General features: G+C 44.3%; 1 protein-coding gene across 2 annotated transcripts; it reads left to right on the top strand.

The window, feature by feature from the left end:
• Positions 1–172: 172 nt before the first annotated feature.
• On the top strand, positions 173–18,385 carry Tmem237 (transmembrane protein 237). 2 transcript variants are annotated; one of them, XM_085684238.2, is made up of 13 exons: positions 173–252; positions 1,466–1,497; positions 2,088–2,098; positions 3,458–3,514; positions 5,020–5,157; positions 8,214–8,331; positions 8,988–9,145; positions 12,924–13,047; positions 13,314–13,505; positions 14,276–14,349; positions 15,147–15,237; positions 16,024–16,145; positions 17,791–18,385. In XM_085684238.2, exons 1-13 carry the CDS (start codon positions 220–222, stop codon positions 17,850–17,852), a joined length of 1,212 nt encoding a protein of 403 aa, XP_085540364.2. In that variant the 5' UTR covers positions 173–219; the 3' UTR covers positions 17,853–18,385. The 2 variants fall into 2 exon arrangements, with proteins under 2 accessions (XP_085540364.2, XP_085540363.2); XM_085684237.2 differs by having other exon boundaries at positions 4,999–5,157.
• Positions 18,386–19,690: the final 1,305 nt, after the last annotated feature.

Here is a 19,690-nt window from a genome sequence, read left to right as displayed (position 1 = left end):
GAACGTCGGCCGATGCCAAGGCTTCCCCGTTCCAGCTTAGTCTGAAAGGGACACAGCGGGTTCAGATCCGGCAGGGTCAAAAACCGCTCGCGGCAGGCGCAGCCCGATGACGCAAGGGGCGGGGACGCTCCGGCGGGAGGCGCAGCCCGATGACGCTCGGCGCCTGCGCCTGGGTGGGCGGGGCGGGAGCGCAGCTCCGCTGCGGCCCCTGGAGACGCGATGGGGAAGAAGCAGGTGGTTAGCGAGGCTCAGGTACTGCTGAGTGGCCGGACTGTCGTCGTCTGTGGAGCCATCCTGGTTGGGAGGGCCGTCGGGTTGTGGTTTAGGGATGGGCGAGATGGGTCGTTTCTGCGGGGCTTGTGAGACGTGGACCACTAGACGGGCTTGGTCCCGTCTGGTGGCATTAGGGCCTCCTTCAGTGTCCGGTCTTGTATCATTTTCATGAATCTGTTTGGATGACGACCACAATGGATTGCTAAATTGGACAAACAAGAGCATCCAACATTTAAGCCTTGGAAATCAGTGCCCTCTGTAAGCAGCGTGAGGTACTTGAGATATTAAATTGACTGCTAGGCTCTTGTTAGTTTTCAGTTCTGTTAAAGATTTATTTATTCAGTTCTGTTAAAGAATTAGTATCTATCTATCTATCTATCTATCTATCTATCTATCATCTATCTATCTATCTATCTATCTATCTATCTATCTATCTATCTATCTATCTAATCTATGATGTTTTGCCCACATCTGTCTGTGTGCACCACTGGTGTGCCTGGTAGTCAAAGAAGCCAGAAAGAGGCTGTCCGTTTTCCTGGAACTGGGATTACTGATGGCTGCAAGCTGCTTCATGGGTGCTGGGAACCTAACTGAACCTCAGCAAGAGCTACAGGTGCTCTTATCGACTGAGGCGTCTCTCCGGTGCTTGGTATTCTATTTTGAAAGGTTTCAGAAGGCTCTTAACTAATGCTCCCTGAACTTACAAACGTGATTTTTTTTCTTACGCAGAGCAGCGTAAATTATACCCGAACCCCAATATTTTCTGTTCTAAAATATGTTTTCTATTTTTCTCTAAGATAACTGTTTTTATAAAGTATGTCTATTTCTCTTTAAGATAACTCTTTAAAAAGTACTAGCCCTCAGTTGGCTTAATAAAAGCAAACCATATCCCTTCCCTTGGTTTGCAAAGCCCCAATTAATCCAGCTTCTGCGTTGCTGTCCTTGGTTACTATGTTCCAGCCTCGGTGATTGTTACCTGAAAGCCTTAACGTTTGCTTCCCGTTTCCTGTCATGTTGGCTCCTTTATCATGCAGGTCTCAGCTCACATAACCTCAGAGAGAGTTTCCCTAAGTAAAGTATCTCTTTTTATTCTAGTTATTCATCATATCTAAATGCACACATACATCACCTCCCACATTTCACTGAGAAACAATTTCAAAAGATTTTTTTGGTCTTTCCCTTACTCCTATAGCATCCTCCACGAGCCCTTCCACCTGTGCCAAGGTAAAAATAATTTACAGTCATTTCATTATTGAACTTTAAAGATGTAAAAATAAGTAACAAAATGAATAGTGTGGTTGAAAAACTACAATGCTTCAGGGGAAAAACACCTTCCTGGAATTTTTAGGAAAATTCTTCCTAAAAGTTTAGAGGCAAAAAATAAATTTGAATCTTGAGAAATAATTGATATAAGTAGTAGAAATCCTTAATCCAGCATAATAGAATAGTGGGCCTGTTTTAAGTGTTCTGGTGTCCTGTTTATGAGAACTCTCCCAATGCCCTTGTATTTTCAGGAACAGTTCCATCAGGGCTGAAGCCGATTATAACCAGCAGAGTCCTTAATCTGCTTAGTCCCTTTAATTAATAGATAGCAGGGAATATGTATTTGTGTTTTCAAAAGGTTTTTTTTTAGCAGTGCTGTTAAACAGTGCTTCTTACAGATAATAAACTAGTTTATAAACTAACTGTCAGTATGTGAAAGCTACTCGTATTTTTAAGGTCGTAATGATGTAAGTCAATTTTCAGTCTGATAATAATTAAGTTTCTTTCTTTCTTTTGTCCTGCTGATTCCATTTGGCTGGGGCCACGTGAAGTGCGATTCAAGGTGAGTTTGTTTACTATTGGTGTGAAAACTCCTAAGTCTTGGTGTTCTAAGACAAGCGTGGAGATGAGTGTGGTGGCCCATGCCAGACCTAGTTCTGGGAAGGCCAAGGCAGGGAGACTCTGCGTTGGAGGCCTGCGTGAGGTGCATAGTGAGATCCTGTCTCGGCGGGGTTGAATCTGGGGACAGTGGCGTACACCGGTAGGGCCAGCCACTTACAGGCTGAGCCAGGAGAGCTGCTTGAACTCAGGTGTCAAAGGCCAGCCTGGGTAACAGCCAAATCTTGCCTAATAATAATAATAATAATAATAATAATAATAATAATAATAATAATAAATATTTTGACTCCTTAGTTTGTTCTATTTAGAATTGAATCGTAATCTGTAGTCTGTAAAACAACAGTAGCCATTTGTTGTTACAAACTCCTGTGACTGCCATTTTAAAATTATGTAAGACATACAGTTTTAGATTGTTCTGTGCAGCCCCCAGAGTGTACCCCTTCACTTGCTTAGAGCTGTATCAGACTGCACTTTTCCTTTTTCCTTCAATCAGGGTAGGCAAGGTTATGCTACACTGATAACTCCAAGATTTTTATTCACCTAGTATCTTCGCAAGGTTGTTAGAAATAATACGAAGTGGGACCAGCAGCATGGCTTAGTGGGCAAAGGCGCCCAGCCCGAGAACCTGCGTTGGGTCCCCAGAACCCACATGGTGGGAAGGAAGAAGTGGCTCCTGCAGGTTGTCCTCTGACCGCTACATATAAGCTGTGTGTGCGCGCAGCTACACACACGGCGTGCACATGTGTATACACAGAATAAATGTTCTTTTTTAAAAATAAAAAGTCCTACTAGGTTAATTGCAGAGTCATTGTAACAGCCCAGAGCGATTGGCTTGGTAACGATGTGCTGAGATCTAGGCCGCTTTTGTCACGTGGTCCTGTGGTCCTACTGTGAGGCTTGTTTCTCTGACATGGAGCTGCCTTCTCGGTGTTTTGGCTCCCAGGTGGCACACATCACTCCCATCCTTGTACTGAACAGGTGTCACCCTGCTTACCCTCTGAGGTCAGCAAGATCAGGCCCCTCAGTGCTGCAGACAGACACAAATCACATCTGTTCAGCCTCCTGGCCAGAACCAATCTCGACCATACCTCAGCACAAGGGGCTGGAGACTGTATGGGAGAATGTGGACGCCTCTTGAGCCCACTTTTTTTAAGTCAGAGTTGTACAGCACTGGGGGGATAGTGTATTGTTGGCACCATGCTGTGCGTGGTCCCAGAGAAGAGAGGGGAACGTCTTCCTTATCAGAAGTTGTGGTCCAGCCGATTTTCTGCCATAATCGCTGCTGTTCTTTCTGTCTCCGTAGATGATGTACCGCCTAGCCATCCTAAGAAGAAGAAACCCAGAACGAAAAGCACATTAGGTAAGATGTCTTGTGTTGTGGGAGACGGCACGTTTCCCCGGGAACGAATCACGATCAGCATCACCGATTACAGAGCCCAGGTTCTAGGGTACCAGACTGATGTGTTGAGGACAGGCAGGCAAGCATGGGCAGCCTGGAGAGTAGGCATCTTCACAGGATAAACGATTGTGCCACCCCTGTCTGATGTTTACAGTATTGCTGCGCCCGTCAGGTATTTGTCCCTAGGTAACATAAGTGTTTTTAAGCTCTGTTTGGTTCCAGACCTTTGAACACAACAATGGATTTGGAGACCTGGGGTTCTTAACTTTCCTATTCTGTGTTAGAGCAAGACCCTGAAGGCAGGTCAAATCAGTGTTTTCAAGCCTTTAACAACAGCAGGGCCATGACCCCTTCCGCCTCAGTCGCCTAACTGGTGACCCTGGATGGTCTGTGAGTAACCTAGACTCGACACAGTTAGAATCCATTACCTTGGGTCGTGAGTTCTCGCTACTTGTTATTTTTCCAGTGGGCTTGGAACCTCAACATCACCGTTAGTTGACCCTTAAACTTTACCCTTTCCTCAACCCCTCTCCTCTCAGAAGCCTAAAAGCCTGTGTGTGTGTGTGTGTGTGTGTGTGTGTGTGTGTGTGTGTGTTTCCAAAGCTGACTGCCAGCGGTGGAAGGATGTGTACTGCTAGCTTGGGTTCTGCTAGCGTGTCTTCAGGGAAGCTTCTCTCACTGCTGCCATCATAAATCAGGGGGTGTCACCTTCTCTGAATCCCTAGCAGAAGGGGGCAATGCCAGTCTTTAATAATCATGACTTCAGGAATGGAAGAGTGACTTATCTTCGTTTGTGCTTCTCAGCCACTTTCTCCCAGTACTAGGGCAGCCCAGGCCCCCACGTGCTGTGCGAACAATCCTCCACTCCCCTGAATCTCGAGCCACACTTGGCCTTCCTCTAAATGCCAGTGAGGCTAAGAACACTCACCCTGTTCTCAGTATATTTTTATTTTGTAAGGAATGACAGTAGGTGAGAGAAGGTGGTCAAGGATGATTCAAATTTCCCAAATTATGTTGAAATTCTGCTAAAGGGTTTCATTAGGGGAAAAGTTGCAACTGCTAATTGACCTGCTACCTCCAGTTAATAATTCCCGATGATGTCACCACGTGCTGACATACTAGTGAAGGAAGGGGCGGTAGAGTTCTTGGGGTGGGGGCAGGAGCATGGTGTTCTGTCAGTTTTCAATTGTTTGCACCTTTTTACAAGCTTTGAATGTTGTGAGGCAATTCCTCCTCCTCTTTATCCCGCCGGTCTTCCTCCTGGCCCTCCCATCCTCAGCTTTCCTAATCCCACATTTATTCCTTTCCATCACAAAGCCCAAAGTTAGAGAAGGGGGTCATGAAGTCGTCAGGGCACAGTTCAGAAAAGAGAGGGTGTTGATACACAGAAAACATCGTAGGTATCTTTGCCCATCTTCTTTCTAACTCAGTGGTCTCTGTTCAAGATGACCGATTTTCTCCTGTAGCTTCTGCTTCTTCGGAAGGCCTTGCGGAGCCCGTTGCTCATAGACGACCAGAGAGCAGTGACCCACCAGCTGCGGAGCTCGAGGGACCTCCAGAGGCTCCAGTTCAGAGGAGACAGAAGAAGATCAGGCCGCCCCCGGGTACGTGAGGACATCAAGGTTAGACTGTGACAGAGTTGTGATTTGGAGCTTTGTCCCCGTGGACGGGTTCCCGTATTGGGGTTCCCGTAGATGAGTCCCTGTAGATGGGTTCCCGTATTGGGGTTCCCGTAGATGGGTTCCCATAGATGAGTCCCTGTAGATGGGTTGTTGCTCTCTTAGTTAAAATAACCACCACTTTGGCTCTGGTGACTTCAGGATTCTTTTCAGGTCTCTTTGGTCATGGAGTATATAAGAGAAGAAGTAAAAAATTCAGGCATGAAAGAGGAAGCTCAGATCTCAGTACATGCAGGAATTTAGAAAGTGAAGTGGACATTTCAGATTAGTAGGACAGACTCTGAATTAACAGTAATCTAGCTAAGAAACAGCATAGGGCTGTTGGGATCACCAGTCTGCAAACATTACATAGTCTTATTAATCATGAAAGCTTGCCCTTTAGCTGAGGTTTGCCCCCCTAGCTCTTATAACTTAAATTAGCCCATGATTTTATTAATCTACACCCTACCACGTGACTTTAACCTCTCTCCCATTCTGTGTGTCCAACTCATTCTACCTCCTGATGGCATCTCCCCTTCCTCTCTTCTGCCAGGAGTCCCACCATCTCTACTCCTAGCTGTTGGCCAGTCAGCTTTTTACACCAATCACAGCAACACATCTTCACACAGTGTACAGATATTCCGCAACACAACAGCCACCATTTATTGAGTATCTGTAACTCGCTATGTAAATAAAAATGCTCTTTGTGTGTGTGCGTGTGTATGTGTGTGTGTGTGTATGCATGCATATCAAGATGGCAATGCTATTTGCTTTCTAAATTAGGAAATCTAGTGTTGCGCTGATATATATACCTGTAATCCCAGTACTCACAAGGCTGAGTGAGGCAGGAGGATTGCAAGGCATAGGTGAGCTACATAATGAGTTCCAGGCTAACCTAAGCTACAAAGAAAGATCTTGTCTCAAAAAAAGATCACAATATGAAAATAAAATAAATCTAGTGTTAATGGAAACAGGTACAGTATTATAGTAGTAGAAGCATAAATTGCCTCAGTCTGTTGAGATGTCAAGGTAGAATCAGCTGTAATAATTGATAAAATCAATCAAAGGATATTAGCTTTGCAGTAGAAATGGGTAACCACTAGAACACTGTGGCCCTGATGAAATGATCACAGTTTATCTAAATAAGTGTGAAGCAAGTACAGAAGGATTGTTCAAGTGAACTAGTATCCCGGGAAACTGTCAACAACAACAAAAAAGATCAAACAGTACGTTTTGAGGGGGGAGTCTCACTTTCACAAAAATATACTATACTAATTTCCTGTGGTTGTTGTAACAAGTTACCATAAACTGGGAGACTTCAGACAGCCAACATTTATTTTTTCACAGTTCTAAAGGATAGAAGCTCAAAATAAAGACATTTGTGAGGCCATACTACTTCCAGAGGCTCTGTGAACGGTGCCTTCCTTGCCCCCAGGAGCATCCAGTGCTATGGGATAGTCTGTTTGTACGCCGTGAAGATGTCTTTGCCAAGGCGCCTTCTGATTGGTTTGACAAAGAGCTGAATGGCCAATAGGTAGGCAGGAGAGGATAGGCAGGATTTCTGGGGAGAGAGAAAGAGAGACAGAGATGCCAACAAGACACTGAAGAAGTTGTACATACAGAACTGAGAAGAGGTAACCGAGCCACACGACAGAACAAAGATTAACAAACAGGTTCATCTGAGTTCTAGGAGCCAGTTGGGAAGAAGTCTAAGTGAGAGTTTGGAAGTTGCTTTCTCTGCACTTCCTGTTTCTCAGGTAATTTTATATCCTCAGGTCTCTGATAGGGTTGAAGAATAGATAGTTAACAGTTTTACAAGTTTCCTTACGGCCAAATTAAAAAGAGAGAGAGAGAGAGAAATAAAGCTTATAAGGTTAAAAAAATGTAAAAGTTTAAATTGTTTATCTATGAAAAGTGTTTTGAGGTTTAAAAAGGTATTTTTAGGTGGGTAATGTAAATTGTGACAGAAAATGGTTTAGGTATAAAACTTGGATTCATCAAGATAGGTTAGATAAGAGAATATTTTCTCTGAATATGCCAAGTACAAATGGACTAGACAGTGTGAATGTAACTCTTGCCTGGTAGCTGTTCTTACTGTGCATAGTTTTACAGTGTTGGAGTTAAACCCTTTCCATTTTATTTAGACCCAAAGGGGGAAAAGTTGTAGAATGATCTTTTGTACACCGTGAAGGTGTGTCTTTGTCAAAGTGCCTTCTGATTGGTTGAATAAAGAGCCAAATGGCTAGTAGGTAGGAGGAGAGGTTAGGAGGGACTTGGGGGAGGAGTGAGGAGGAAGAGAGGCAGCGAAGGGAGTGAGACTCTAAAGAAGGAAGCACTCAGTACCGAGGGGTAACCGAGCCACATGGTGGAATGTAGGCTAATATAAACAGATTAGTTTAAGCTATAAGAACTAGTTGGGAACAAGTCTAAGCTGAAGGCCAAGCTTTCATAATTAATAATCAGTCTCCACGTCGTTATTTGTGTGCTGGTGGCCCAGAGAAAGCTCCGACCACTTCCCTGTGATTGTTGGTGATCTTCAGCATCCGCTGACGGTGGAAGCATCATGCCAATCCCTGTCCTGTGTCACGTTATTTCATTTCACTGTTTCCATGACTCTCTTCATGCAAGACACTTGTCATCGGATTTAGGGTTCATCCTCACCCAGCATGACCCCATCTTAACTTGTCTAAATATGCAAATACTACATTTACAAAAATTACATGTGTGTTTCTGGAGCATAGTTCAACCCAGAACACTGGTCTAAGCGCAGACATGCACAGTGAAAATGGGGAAAGTTGGCAGTGCTATCAGTGATTAGATAAAGAAAAAGAATGAAACATGATTTTCCTGTTCATCTAAGAATGCATATTCCTTTATTAGAAGAGGCAGTGCACTGCCCTTAGTAGAAAAGAGTTGGTGCCACTGAAAGTCTTACAAGGGTCAGGAGACCATGTGCTGCTTCTGTCTTTACGTTGTGATCATGTGACACACCTCACTTCCAGAGTTGGAGACGTCGTTCAGTGAGAAGCCGTGCAGCCCATCGTTACTGCGGAATGAAAATGGCGTTGAGGTGGAGCCGCCTGCGGAGGCCGTTCTTCCGAAACCACGGAGGAAAGCAAAGTAATCCTTGTAGCTCTCTCAAGGGGGTGGTGCTGCTGTTTACACTGTGTTTGTGTGTGTCCGGATAAGTCGTGTTATAGAAATACGAGTTAAACCAATCGATGAGGAGCTTGAAAGGAATAGAACACTAGCCAGAGAGTCGTGTATGGGAATAGCCTAAAAAAGCTTAAAACAAAGAAAATATTTCCATGCAAGTTGAAAAAGTGAGATAAAGATTAGTCATTAAAGATGAGCTGCTGTGATTTGGTTTTTCATGTTAATAGAGTTTGAACTATTTTCAATAAGCATAACTATTGTGTTTTAATAAAGGAAGTTAAGTCTCATGTAGAATACAAGAGTATACTTTAATACCCTGGAAGTTATAAAACATTGACGTTTGTACTTAAAAATGACTCTACAAACAATTCTCAGTTACATTTAGAATTTTATAACTTTAGGTCGGGGCAGTCAAGTCTAGTCAGTGACCATTTTCTCGGTGAGTAAACCGAGGTCTGCAGAAATGTGGGCAGTTTTTGTCCGTAACCATTCTGTTTGGGTAAACAGCGTATTTTCATGCTCATGAGTTTAGGACTCTTTTCATTATATTCATGGTAATTTTTAATGTGGGTCTTTTTTCAGGGGTGATCTATTTTTTCAAAGATTTCCCCTGATTTCAGGAAGACCCAGCCAGCAGAACTACATTATGCTAATGAGCTAGGAGTGGAAGATGAAGACATAATTACGGATGAGCAACGTACGCTAGAACAGCACTCTCGGTTTACGGCACCCACTGGCGTTAGCCAGCCTGTCGGCAAAGTGTTTGTGGAAAAAAGCCGTAAGTAATTTGTTGTTTTAGAATACAGTTGCTCTAAATATCGTAAAAGGATATCTTTAACCTGGTAAGCATAGTTTTGATGACCTGAATGAAGGAAATAATAAAAAATATGAACAGATTTTGACACACAAAACTGTTATTAAACTGTTTTCCTAGGCTGGAGAGGTGGCTCAGTGGTTAAGAGCACTGCCTCCTCTTCCAAAGGTCCTGAGTTCAATTCCCAGCAGCCACATGGTGGCTCACAACCATCTGTAATGAGATCTGGTGCCCTTTTCTGGCCTGCAGGCATGCATGCAGGCAGAACACAGTATACATAATAAATAAATAAATAAATAAATAAATAAATAAATAAATAAATAAATATTTAAAATAAATAACTAAATAAACAGGATCTCTCTTTGGGCTGGTGCTCACCAGACTAGACTAGCTGGCCGTCAGGCCCTGGTGATTGTCTTGTCTCTACTTCTAGATGCTGGGATTCCAAGCAAGGCAAGCATTTTACCAGCTGGGCCCCTCCCTTCCCTCTTTTTTCTAGCAGTATTACCCAGAATTTTTATTCTTATTTCCTTTAGTGTAAAAACTTCCCTATTTGAGTAACTGATCACAAGAGGCACAATGGTTTCTGTTGGCTATCCAGTAATTATTTTTTGAGAAAATGAATTTATTCTTTCATCCTTCAAAATATCTGAGCAATGGGTTTTGTGAGGATAATTGAGGTAGAATTTTGCCTGCTTTCTGAGATCAGTTCTGGATTGTTGCATCTAGAAGAACCCTCCTAAGCAGTGAAAGTGTGAGGTTCCACTCCTGAGTTCTCAGGAGAACTTTATGGAATACCCCACATCTTTCCTGTGGATACAGAAGACTGTGTACCACTCCAGTATCTTTCCTGTGGATACAGAAGACTGTGTGCATTCTCCAGCATCTTTCCTGTGGATACAGAAGACTGTGTGCATTCTCCAGCATCTTTCCTGTGGATACAGAAGACTGTGTACACACTCCAGCATCTTTCCTGTGGATACAGAAGACTGTGTGCACACTACAGCATCTTTCCTGTGGATACAGAAGATTGTGTACACACTACAGCATCTTTCCTGTGGATACAGAAGACTGTGTACACACTCCAGCATCTTTCCTGTGGATACAGAAGCTGTGTACACACTCCAGTATCTTTCCTGTGGATACAGAAGACTGTGTACACACTCCAGCATCTTTCCTGTGGATAAAGAAGACTGTGTACACTCCAGCATCTTTCCTGTGGATACAGAAGACTGTGTACACACTCCAGTATCTTTCCTGTGGATAAAGAAGACTGTGTGCACACTACAGCATCTTTCCTGTGGATACAGAAGACTGTGTGCACTCCAGCATCTTTCCTGTGGATACAGAAGATTGTGTACACACTACAGCATCTTTCCTGTGGATACAGAAGACTGTGTACACACTCCAGCATCTTTCCTGTGGATACAGAAGACTGTGTGCACACTCCAGCATCTTTCCTGTGGATACAGAAGACTGTGCACACACTCCAGCATCTTTCCTGTGGATACAGAAGACTGTGCACACACTCCAGCATCTTTCCTGTGGATACAGAAGACTGTGTGCACACTCCAGCATCTTTCCTGTGGATACAGAAGCTGTACACACTCCAGCATCTTTCCTGTGGATACAGAAGACTGTGTACACACTCCAGTATCTTTCCTGTGGATACAGAAGACTGTGTGCACACTACAGCATCTTTCCTGTGGATACAGAAGACTGTGTGCACACTCCAGCATCTTTCCTGTGGATACAGAAGCTGTACACACTCCAGCATCTTTCCTGTGGATACAGAAGACTGTGTACACACTCCAGCATCTTTCCTGTGGATACAGAAGCTGTACACACTCCAGCATCTTTCCTGTGGATACAGAAGCTGTGCACTCTCCAGCATCTTTCCTGTGGATACAGAAGACTGTGCACACTCCAGCATCTTTCCTGTGGATACAGAAGACTGTGTGCACACTCCAGCATTTTTCCTGTGGATACAGAAGACTGTGTACACTCTCCAGCATCTTTCCTGTGGATACAGAAGACTGTGTGCACACTCCAGTATCTTTCCTGTGGATACAGAAGACTGTGTACACACTCCAGCATCTTTCCTGTGGATACAGAAGCTGTACACACTCCAGCATCTTTCCTGTGGATACAGAAGCTGTGCACTCTCCAGCATCTTTCCTGTGGATACAGAAGACTGTGCACACTCCAGCATCTTTCCTGTGGATACAGAAGACTGTGTACACACTCCAGTATCTTTCCTGTGGATACAGAAGACTGTGTGCACACTCCAGCATTTTTCCTGTGGATACAGAAGACTGTGTACACTCTCCAGCATCTTTCCTGTGGATACAGAAGACTGTGTGCACACTCCAGTATCTTTCCTGTGGATACAGAAGACTGTGTACACACTCCAGCATCTTTCCTGTGGATACAGAAGACTGTGTACACACTCCAGCATCTTTCCTGTGGATACAGAAGATTGTGTACACTCTCCAGCATCTTTCCTGTGGATAAAGAAGACTGTGTACACACTCCAGCATACTTCCTGTGGATACAGAAGACTGTGCACTCTCTCCTGCATCTTTTCCCAAGAATTTTAAAGAATTATTCAAATAACAACTTGCCTTGATAGTGTAAACATTTTTAAAAAATTATTTATTTTTGGAAACTTATTTTTTCTTTTATGTGTGTGAGTGTTTTGCCTGTGTACCACATGTGTGTCTTGTGCCTACAAAGATCAGAAGAGGACATCTAATCCTTGGAACTGGAGCTGTAGGTGGTTACGAGCCATCATGTTGGTGCTGGGAACTGAACCCAGGTCCTTTGTAAGAGCAGCAGGAGCTCTTAACCACTGAGCCATCTCTCCAGTCCCCAATGTTTAATTTTAATCTTCCTAAAGTCTCTACATTACTTCTATAGACAGTCATGTTAAAGGCTTTTAAGTTTTAATTCTGAGTTGAAAGTTTATTGATGTATTTCATTAAATACTGTTGATTCCTAAAACTGTTATTTTAACATCAACTTTGGCTTGAGAACAAAACTTTTTGGCATTACATTATTTTTTAAAGCTGAGGAAATTGTATGTCTAAGCAGCCAAAGGTGAAAGAAAAGAAAAAAAAAACCTTAAAGCCAAGAAGAATTTTTCGATTTAACAACAACAACAATTCAATCTTAGTTTTACCCTTCTTCTAGTTTTCTTACACTTATTTGGTTCATATGAGTGACGTGCGTGTGAGGTCAGAGGACAGCTCTGGGGAGTCAGTTCTGCCCTCTACCTGTATGTTGGTCGAGGGTCCAAGCTTAGGACATCAGGCTTGGTTTGAGGCAGCACCCTTACCTCAGTAGCCGTCTTCCAGGATCCTTTTTTATTTTTTTTGCTTTTATTTTATTTCAGTTATTTATATGTGTTTGTGCATGACTCTGTGTGTGGGTGTATGGATGCATGTACAAATCCCTGTGGAGGCCAGAGGTGCCAGCTCCCTCTCGAACTGGAGTTGCTGCTGGGGTCTGAACAAAGGCCCCCAGGAAGAACGTTCGTAACCGTGGAGCCATCTCTGCAGCCTTTGGTTGCTCCTGAGACAGAGTCTCATGTAGTCCCATGACCCGGAACTTGTGAGCCTGCTGCCTGCCTCCCCAGTGCCCGGATGGTGGACACGCCTTGTCACGCCAAGGCTCCTGCATGTGTAACAGACTCTTACTTCCTAGCCGCTGGCAATCGTGTTTTTTCTGCTCTGCCCTCCAGGGAGGTTTCACGCGGCAGATCGTTCGGAGCTGATAAAGACCACAGAAAACGTAGACGTGTTGATGGACGTGAAGCCGTCCTGGACCACTCGGGACGTGGCCCTCTCAGTGCACCGAGCTTTCAGGTGACGCTTGTTGTTGACGTTCGCTAAGCTTACGTGAATTGGATTTCATTGTTTAAAACAAAAGAGAAAGGTCTCGGCTGTTCCGTACTTTAAACAAAATTGACAATTTACAATGGTAAATAATAGATTTATAGATTTATTTTTATAGACAGTCCACTTGTTCTTTTCATAATATGTTGAATTTTAATTTATGTGAAGAGATTTTAAAATATTCTCTAACTTTTTATTTTAGGGATTGGTATATAATTAAACCTTTTCCCGTGCAGGATGATTGGTCTGTTTTCTCACGGCTTCCTGGCTGGCTGTGCCGTGTGGAACGTTGTCGTGATCTATGTCCTTGCGGGAGACCAGCTGTCTGGCCTCTCCAACCTCCTGCAGCAGTACAAGCCCCTGGCATACCCGTTCCAGAGCCTCCTCTACCTGCTCCTGGCTCTGAGCACTGTGTCAGCGTGTGACAGGTAAGGCTGTGACGGTGGATCCTTCTAACCTGTCTTTAGGAAGCGATGGTGAGCAGAGTGTGTCACCACCAATGTCTGTGTCAGGAGATCCTGTTTGCAGGTGACGTCAGCTTCATGAGGACCAGGGTTACACAGTCATCGCTTACTTTGGGGAACACAAGTCGACCCATTTTTTTTCTTTTCTTTTTTTAACAAACAGCAGGGCTGGAGAGATGGCTCATTGCCCTCCAGGGGAACCCACAGCAGGAACTCACAGGGTAGGAACATGGAGCCATGACGAACTGCAGCCGAGGTCATGGCAGGAATGTTGCTCACTGGTTTACCCTCCATGGCTTGCTCAGCCAACTTTTTTCTACAACCCAGAACTACCCGCCCCAGGGATGGCATCGCTCACAGTAAGCTAGGCCCTCCCACATCGATTCTTAACCAAAGAAATAGCCCCATCGGCTTGCCTATAGGCCAGTCCTATGGCGGCGTCTTCTCAGTGAGGTACCCTCTTCCCTGCTGACTTGTGTCGGTAGACAAATCTAGCCAGCACTGTAGCCTGATCTACCGAAAGAGGAGGAAGTTACTGATTTTTGAAGATGAGAATTAGTTTGCTTTTTCATGATGTCTTAAAACTGAATAGTCTCAGTATTAGATATTTGATGTGGCCTTGTACTTGGAGACTGGCGGGCGACTGTGGGCCTGGTGCCAGCCGACCAGGGAAGGGAAAGCTGGTAAGGAGGGAGTCACTGCGCACAGTGACAAGCCTCCCCATTTCATTCCAGGACCGACTTTGCGAAAACCTCAGTAGCCATCCGGAACTTTCTGGCCCTGGAGCCGACAGCCTTAGCTTCTTTCTGTAAGTGATAGTCTGCCTTGATGACCGTCATAACCGAGGAGTCAAGGAAAGTACTTTACAGACGTTTGATACTGTTTCTTTGTATGAATCATTACTTATAAGTCAGGGAAATTGTAATTTAAAACATAGGAGTAATTTTGATAGAACTTTTTTTTTTGAGGCAAATCTCTTACATAGCTCCGGCTGGTCTTGGATTTCCTGTGTGGTTGAGGGTTGCCGTGAGCCCCTCGTCCTCTTTGCCCTCCCTGGAGAGCTGGGATCTGCGAGCATGCACCGCCATGCCTGGCTTCCAAGTGTTTTCCAGTTTTTCTGAAAGTCCTCGAAATGACTTTCATAAGTTGAATTTGTGTGTAAGGTCCTGGGGTTCATTCCCTGCACCAAAAATAATGAAGTTAGCTGCGTTGGCCTTCATAGTTGTCTGGATCCTGTGTTTTCCACCTGGCGTCGGGCAGACAGTTGGCCTTCTCGTAACAAGCAGTATTTGTGTATCCCTGGCAATCGGTGACACGTTTGTTCTGGGTTACAAGAATTTTATTACAGTCTGAGCAGCTGGAAGCAAGTCATTTAAATTCTTAGGAGATCTTCTAGGTTCCTTCTCCCCAGTCCTAGTTATGACGTAGTGCTCGCCTGTTATACCGCGCCATATCCGTGCCAAGTAAGAAGCAGCTTCCTGTGGAAGGGAACTTCTCTTGTGCAGCCTGTCACCGAGTGTGGGTTACTCGGACCTTAAACAACCTGTGCATCCGTGTCAACAGGAAGTAAAGTCGCTGTCATTTGGCCTTGGTTTTTCTTCCCAGTGTACTTTGCTGCGCTGATACTGTCCCTGAGTCAGCAGACCACAAGTGACAGGATCCACCTGTACACGCCGCCGGGTAATGGGAGCCTCTGGTAAGAGTTCACAACTTCTCCACGTTTTCATCCTTAGATCGCAACCAGGCCACGTTTCTGTTTATAATGAACCATGAGAAGAAAGCGCCCGTTTTGTTGGCCAGTGAATAATGATCTTTTCATAGCCTTGCTTTTGTCTCTCCTGATTTGTATATTGACTGTGCCTCCTCAGTGCCGTGATTACAGGCAGAGCCACCACACCCAGCTCACCTGAAGTTTTAAAGGAACTGTGTTCTTTTCAGAAGTATGTTTAACTCTTTAAGCCATCGGGCAGTGGGGCTGGAGGTGCTCTGTGCCTTTACCGCTGGCGGAGCCCTCAAGACCACGAAGCAGTGGTGGACACGGGATGGCTAGAACAGAGGCCAAGAACTGAGCAAGTAGCTCTTGGAAGAGAATATGGGGGAGCCGGCATCTGTAGATGAGCGGCCAGCTGCTGGGGTGGCAGGGTGCCAGAATCCCAGTCTGTTCTGAGAGCATGGGTGGGGTGCACTAAGAGAGAAGGAGAGGGTGGTCGAGTGGGGAAGATTGCCATGGTGTTGTGGCGGAAACGGTCAGGACTCTTGAGGGGAGTACTGGCTTTTCATCTCTGCTAATCTGCAGAGAGCTGCTCAGACTCTTCAGACGTGTTCTGAGGCCTCTTCTCTACTGTTTGTTGTAGGAGACTCAGACTTATTTCATACTTGCGATCTCTCTAGGAGAGGGCTACTTTTTAGAAGTTCATACAATCATTACATTTGAACATGCAAACAGAAAGGAAGGCATTTCTAATGAGCCTCTCTTCCCCAGGGCAGCAGAAACTGAGGAGCACATTCTTGTGCCGTGGATCGTCGTGAACCTGGTGGTGGCCCTTCTGGTTGGGTTATCCTGGCTCTTTTTGTCTAATAGACCAGCCACAGATCTTAGTGAAGGTATTAAAATACAGAGATAGGAGTATTCTGAGATTTCTCTTCTCATCTTATACGTCTTCCAATAATACTTTAATAACAAAGACATTTAAAATAAAATGTTTAGAAGGATAATGAAAATGACAAGGTCTCAGGATGGTGGAGGAAACAGGGAGGAGGGCCTAGAGAGCTGGAGCCTGGAAACACTTAGCAAGGGTCCTCAGCCTTCTGCGCATGCAGCCCATGTGCCTTCTCGGAGTGCTCGGGTCCTGCTAAGGCTCTGCTTTCATCGCGCTCAGCCGTCTTCACTTGGTGACATCACGCTTCGTCAGTATCGCTTCTTGTTTCGTTCTTATTTTACCCTCAGTGTGCCCAGTGCCCAGTGAAGTCACTAATCTTTAGACCCATGACTCTTCAGAACACCCAAAGGGGAACTCCCCTTAGCAGACGGCCGATCGTCAGCCAAAGCTCCAGGAGCACTTGGCGCTTTGCTGGACACTGTACTGCTTGGCAGGGCCTCCCCATTTTCATCCGTTCATACATCATTTCTGCCACCTAACCAAACTGATGGGCTCCAGTGAGAGGCCCTGCCTCAGAGAAGAATGTGGAGAGTGGCAGAGGAAGACGGCTGACATCCACTGCCAGCTTCTGATGTGTGTGCACCACAGCATGCACACACTCGTGAACATGTGTACCCTACACACGTATTCATACACAATGACATTGCACTCAATGTATTTTGCTGTTTTTCTTTTCTCACGGGGTATGTTTTTTGTTCATTCGAAGAATTTTTATATCTAATGCTTTATGTCAAAGGAGTTTTATTTCTATATTCTCAAGGTTTAATTTTTCTCCATTTCTTGACGTTTTAATGATAAATAATGTTTCTGTGTGAAACACTAGTTCAATCATGAAAATGCCAACTTCCTGCTCTCCAGTGTTGCTGAGACTGGTGCCGCATCCGGCTGGCTTGTGCAGGTTCTGTCTCAGTTGCAGCGTGCAGAATTTTAGAGACTGGGGGCTGGAGAGATGGCTCAGCAGTTAAGAGCACTGGCTGCTCTTCCAGAGGTCCTGAGTTCAGTTCCCAGCGCCCACATGGTGGCTCACAACGTCTCTAATAGGATCTGATGCCCTCTTCTGGCCTGCAGTTATACATGCAGAGCACTCACACAGAAAATACAAATAAATTTTTTTTAAAAAGTATTTTAGAGACTACTGTCTTTTAAGGGTGGTAAACTTAAAAAGCAAAAACAAAACGAGGGGAATATCCAGCTTATTGAGTCTTTTGGGGGTGAAATGGGATTGCATATTCGTGGTATTTTAGTAGACACCCAACATTAGCTCTGAATCCTACTCCCCTGTGTCTTAAATTACCTGATAGACTTAGATCATCTTCAATGATCCTAGGCTGCTTAGGTGACTTAATTTTCTTGGTAAGATGTGTTTCATTGTCTATTTTTAAGATGTATATAATGAATTTAAAATTTGAACTTCTAAAAATATAAAACGTGTCCACTTGCTGCCAGCGTAACGTTCAGATAAGAGAAGCCTCCCTGAATAATTCATACTTGTATTGGAGGGCTGTGTGTTTCCCTGCACAAATCAGTGTTTATTAAGCTGAAGAGCTGGGAAAGTGTTTAAAGTGTGGTATGTTCATTTTCTTCTCCAGAGCTGATGTTCTTCTCTGACGTGGAAGAGTATCCTGATAAGGGAATCCAAGCGTCTTCATAGTGCCAACACCGCCTCTGCAGCAAGACCGCACTTCCTCGCTCTTGTTTTTATAAGATGTGCGTGTGTGTGCGTGCGTGTGCGTGCGTGTGCAATTGAGCTTTTGTTATATGATGCTGAAAGACTTGTGAAGATTATGAAAAATGTTTAAATTGTATCTGGTCTTTATACCCAGCGCTAATTTCTATAGTATTGTCTGCCACCTTAGTGATACGGGAGATAATGGGCTAAAAAAGCAGGGGAAGCATTTGATTCCTGTTCTCTCACATTTGCTATATTCATAATCATAATAAAAAGCACCAATTTAGAAAAGCCATAACTTCAGTGTTACAGAATATACATCACGTTTAAATGTAAGTGTAGAGAATAGGTAGAAAGGAAAACACCTTCATTTTGTATTTTGATGTCCCCTTAGTGAGCACACTACAGTATAAAGTCTGTGTTTTCTGAATCTGTGTATCATGTAATAATTATAATTTGAATTGAAAGATATTTTACTTTATGGCTAATAAAACAGATACCTTTCCATTTGAAAAGCTTTTTAAAAGTTTTATTTTTCTCTTTTAAAATCTGTTCTGGTTGTTCTCTTGTCCAGCGGCACGTCAGAATCTGCAGGAGCTTTGGAAGAACAGCTGTGAAGGCCGGGAGTAGTATTGTGTGGTCAGGAGTGAAGGCGGGAGAATCAGGAGGCCAGGGCCACCGTCTGCTGCTTAGCAAGTCTGAGTCCAGCCTGAGCTACACAGGAGCCCTTTTCAGAAACCAAAAGCAGCAACAATAAACTCAAACATAGCAAAAGAAAAGCCGAGCCATGACTCAGCTCAGCCCTGTGATTTCGGGCTAACCTCTGTGGAGTGTCTTCTCCCGCCCCCTGCCCCCACCCCATCTTTTTACAGTTGGTGGATAGCAAACCCAGGGTCTCATTCTGGTAGGCAGGCGCTCTGCCACTGGGTTGCATCTTTAGCCCCCTTGTGTTTCTGTTTGTTTGATGAGAAAGGGTCTTGCTGTGTATCCCAGACTGACCTCAAACTCCTGATCCTGCTTCCCCAACCTCTGGAATGCTGAGGTGGCAGGGCCCTGGTTCCTCTTCTGAGTCACAAGAAACACGGGTGAAAGTTCACCATCCTCACTCTCAAACTCTCTGTCGGGTATCTTCAGGTTTCTGGGAAATTCCACATGGAAAAGGCTGTCTTCACACACTTCAAATCTTTCTTCAGCTGTTGCCTGTGAGCCCCTATAGCGTACGTCAATGGGGAGACCTTAAGAAGATAAAGTGGGGGCTGGAGAGATGGCTCATTGGTTAAGAGCACTGACTGCTCTAATAACCTATCTGTAATGAGATCTGGTGCCCTTTTCTTGTCTGCAGGTATACATGCAGGCAGAACACTGTATACATGATAAATAAATAAACATTAAAAAAAGAGAAGGCACCAGATCTCATTACAGATGGTTGTGAGCCACCATGTGGCTGCTGGGAATTGAACTCAGGACCTTTGGGAGAGTAGACAATGCTCTTAACCACTGAGCCGTCTCTCTAGCTTCAAATGCTTTACATTTTTAAAAGTCCAATGTGCAGCTGGCCAATGGGGACACACACCTTTGATTCCAGGCAGGCAGATCTCTGAATTCAAGACCCGCCTGTACTACAGAGCAAGTTCTTTGATAGCCAAAGCTACACAGAGAAACCCTGTATCAAAAAACAAAGAAAAAACAAACAAAACAAGTATTCAATGTGCCTTAGAGCCACCTTTAAAAAATATCTTTAAACGGTAAATGGCCAATAAAGTTCTAGAAACTTCTTGGTTCACTTTGTGTATAATGGTTAAATTTTCTAATTCTGAAAC

This window comes from Myodes glareolus, chromosome 27, assembly GCF_982192425.1.
Source record: "Myodes glareolus chromosome 27, mMyoGla1.1, whole genome shotgun sequence".
Lineage (NCBI taxonomy): Eukaryota > Metazoa > Chordata > Mammalia > Rodentia > Cricetidae > Myodes > Myodes glareolus.
This window is presented reverse-complemented; position numbering and strand designations above follow the sequence as displayed.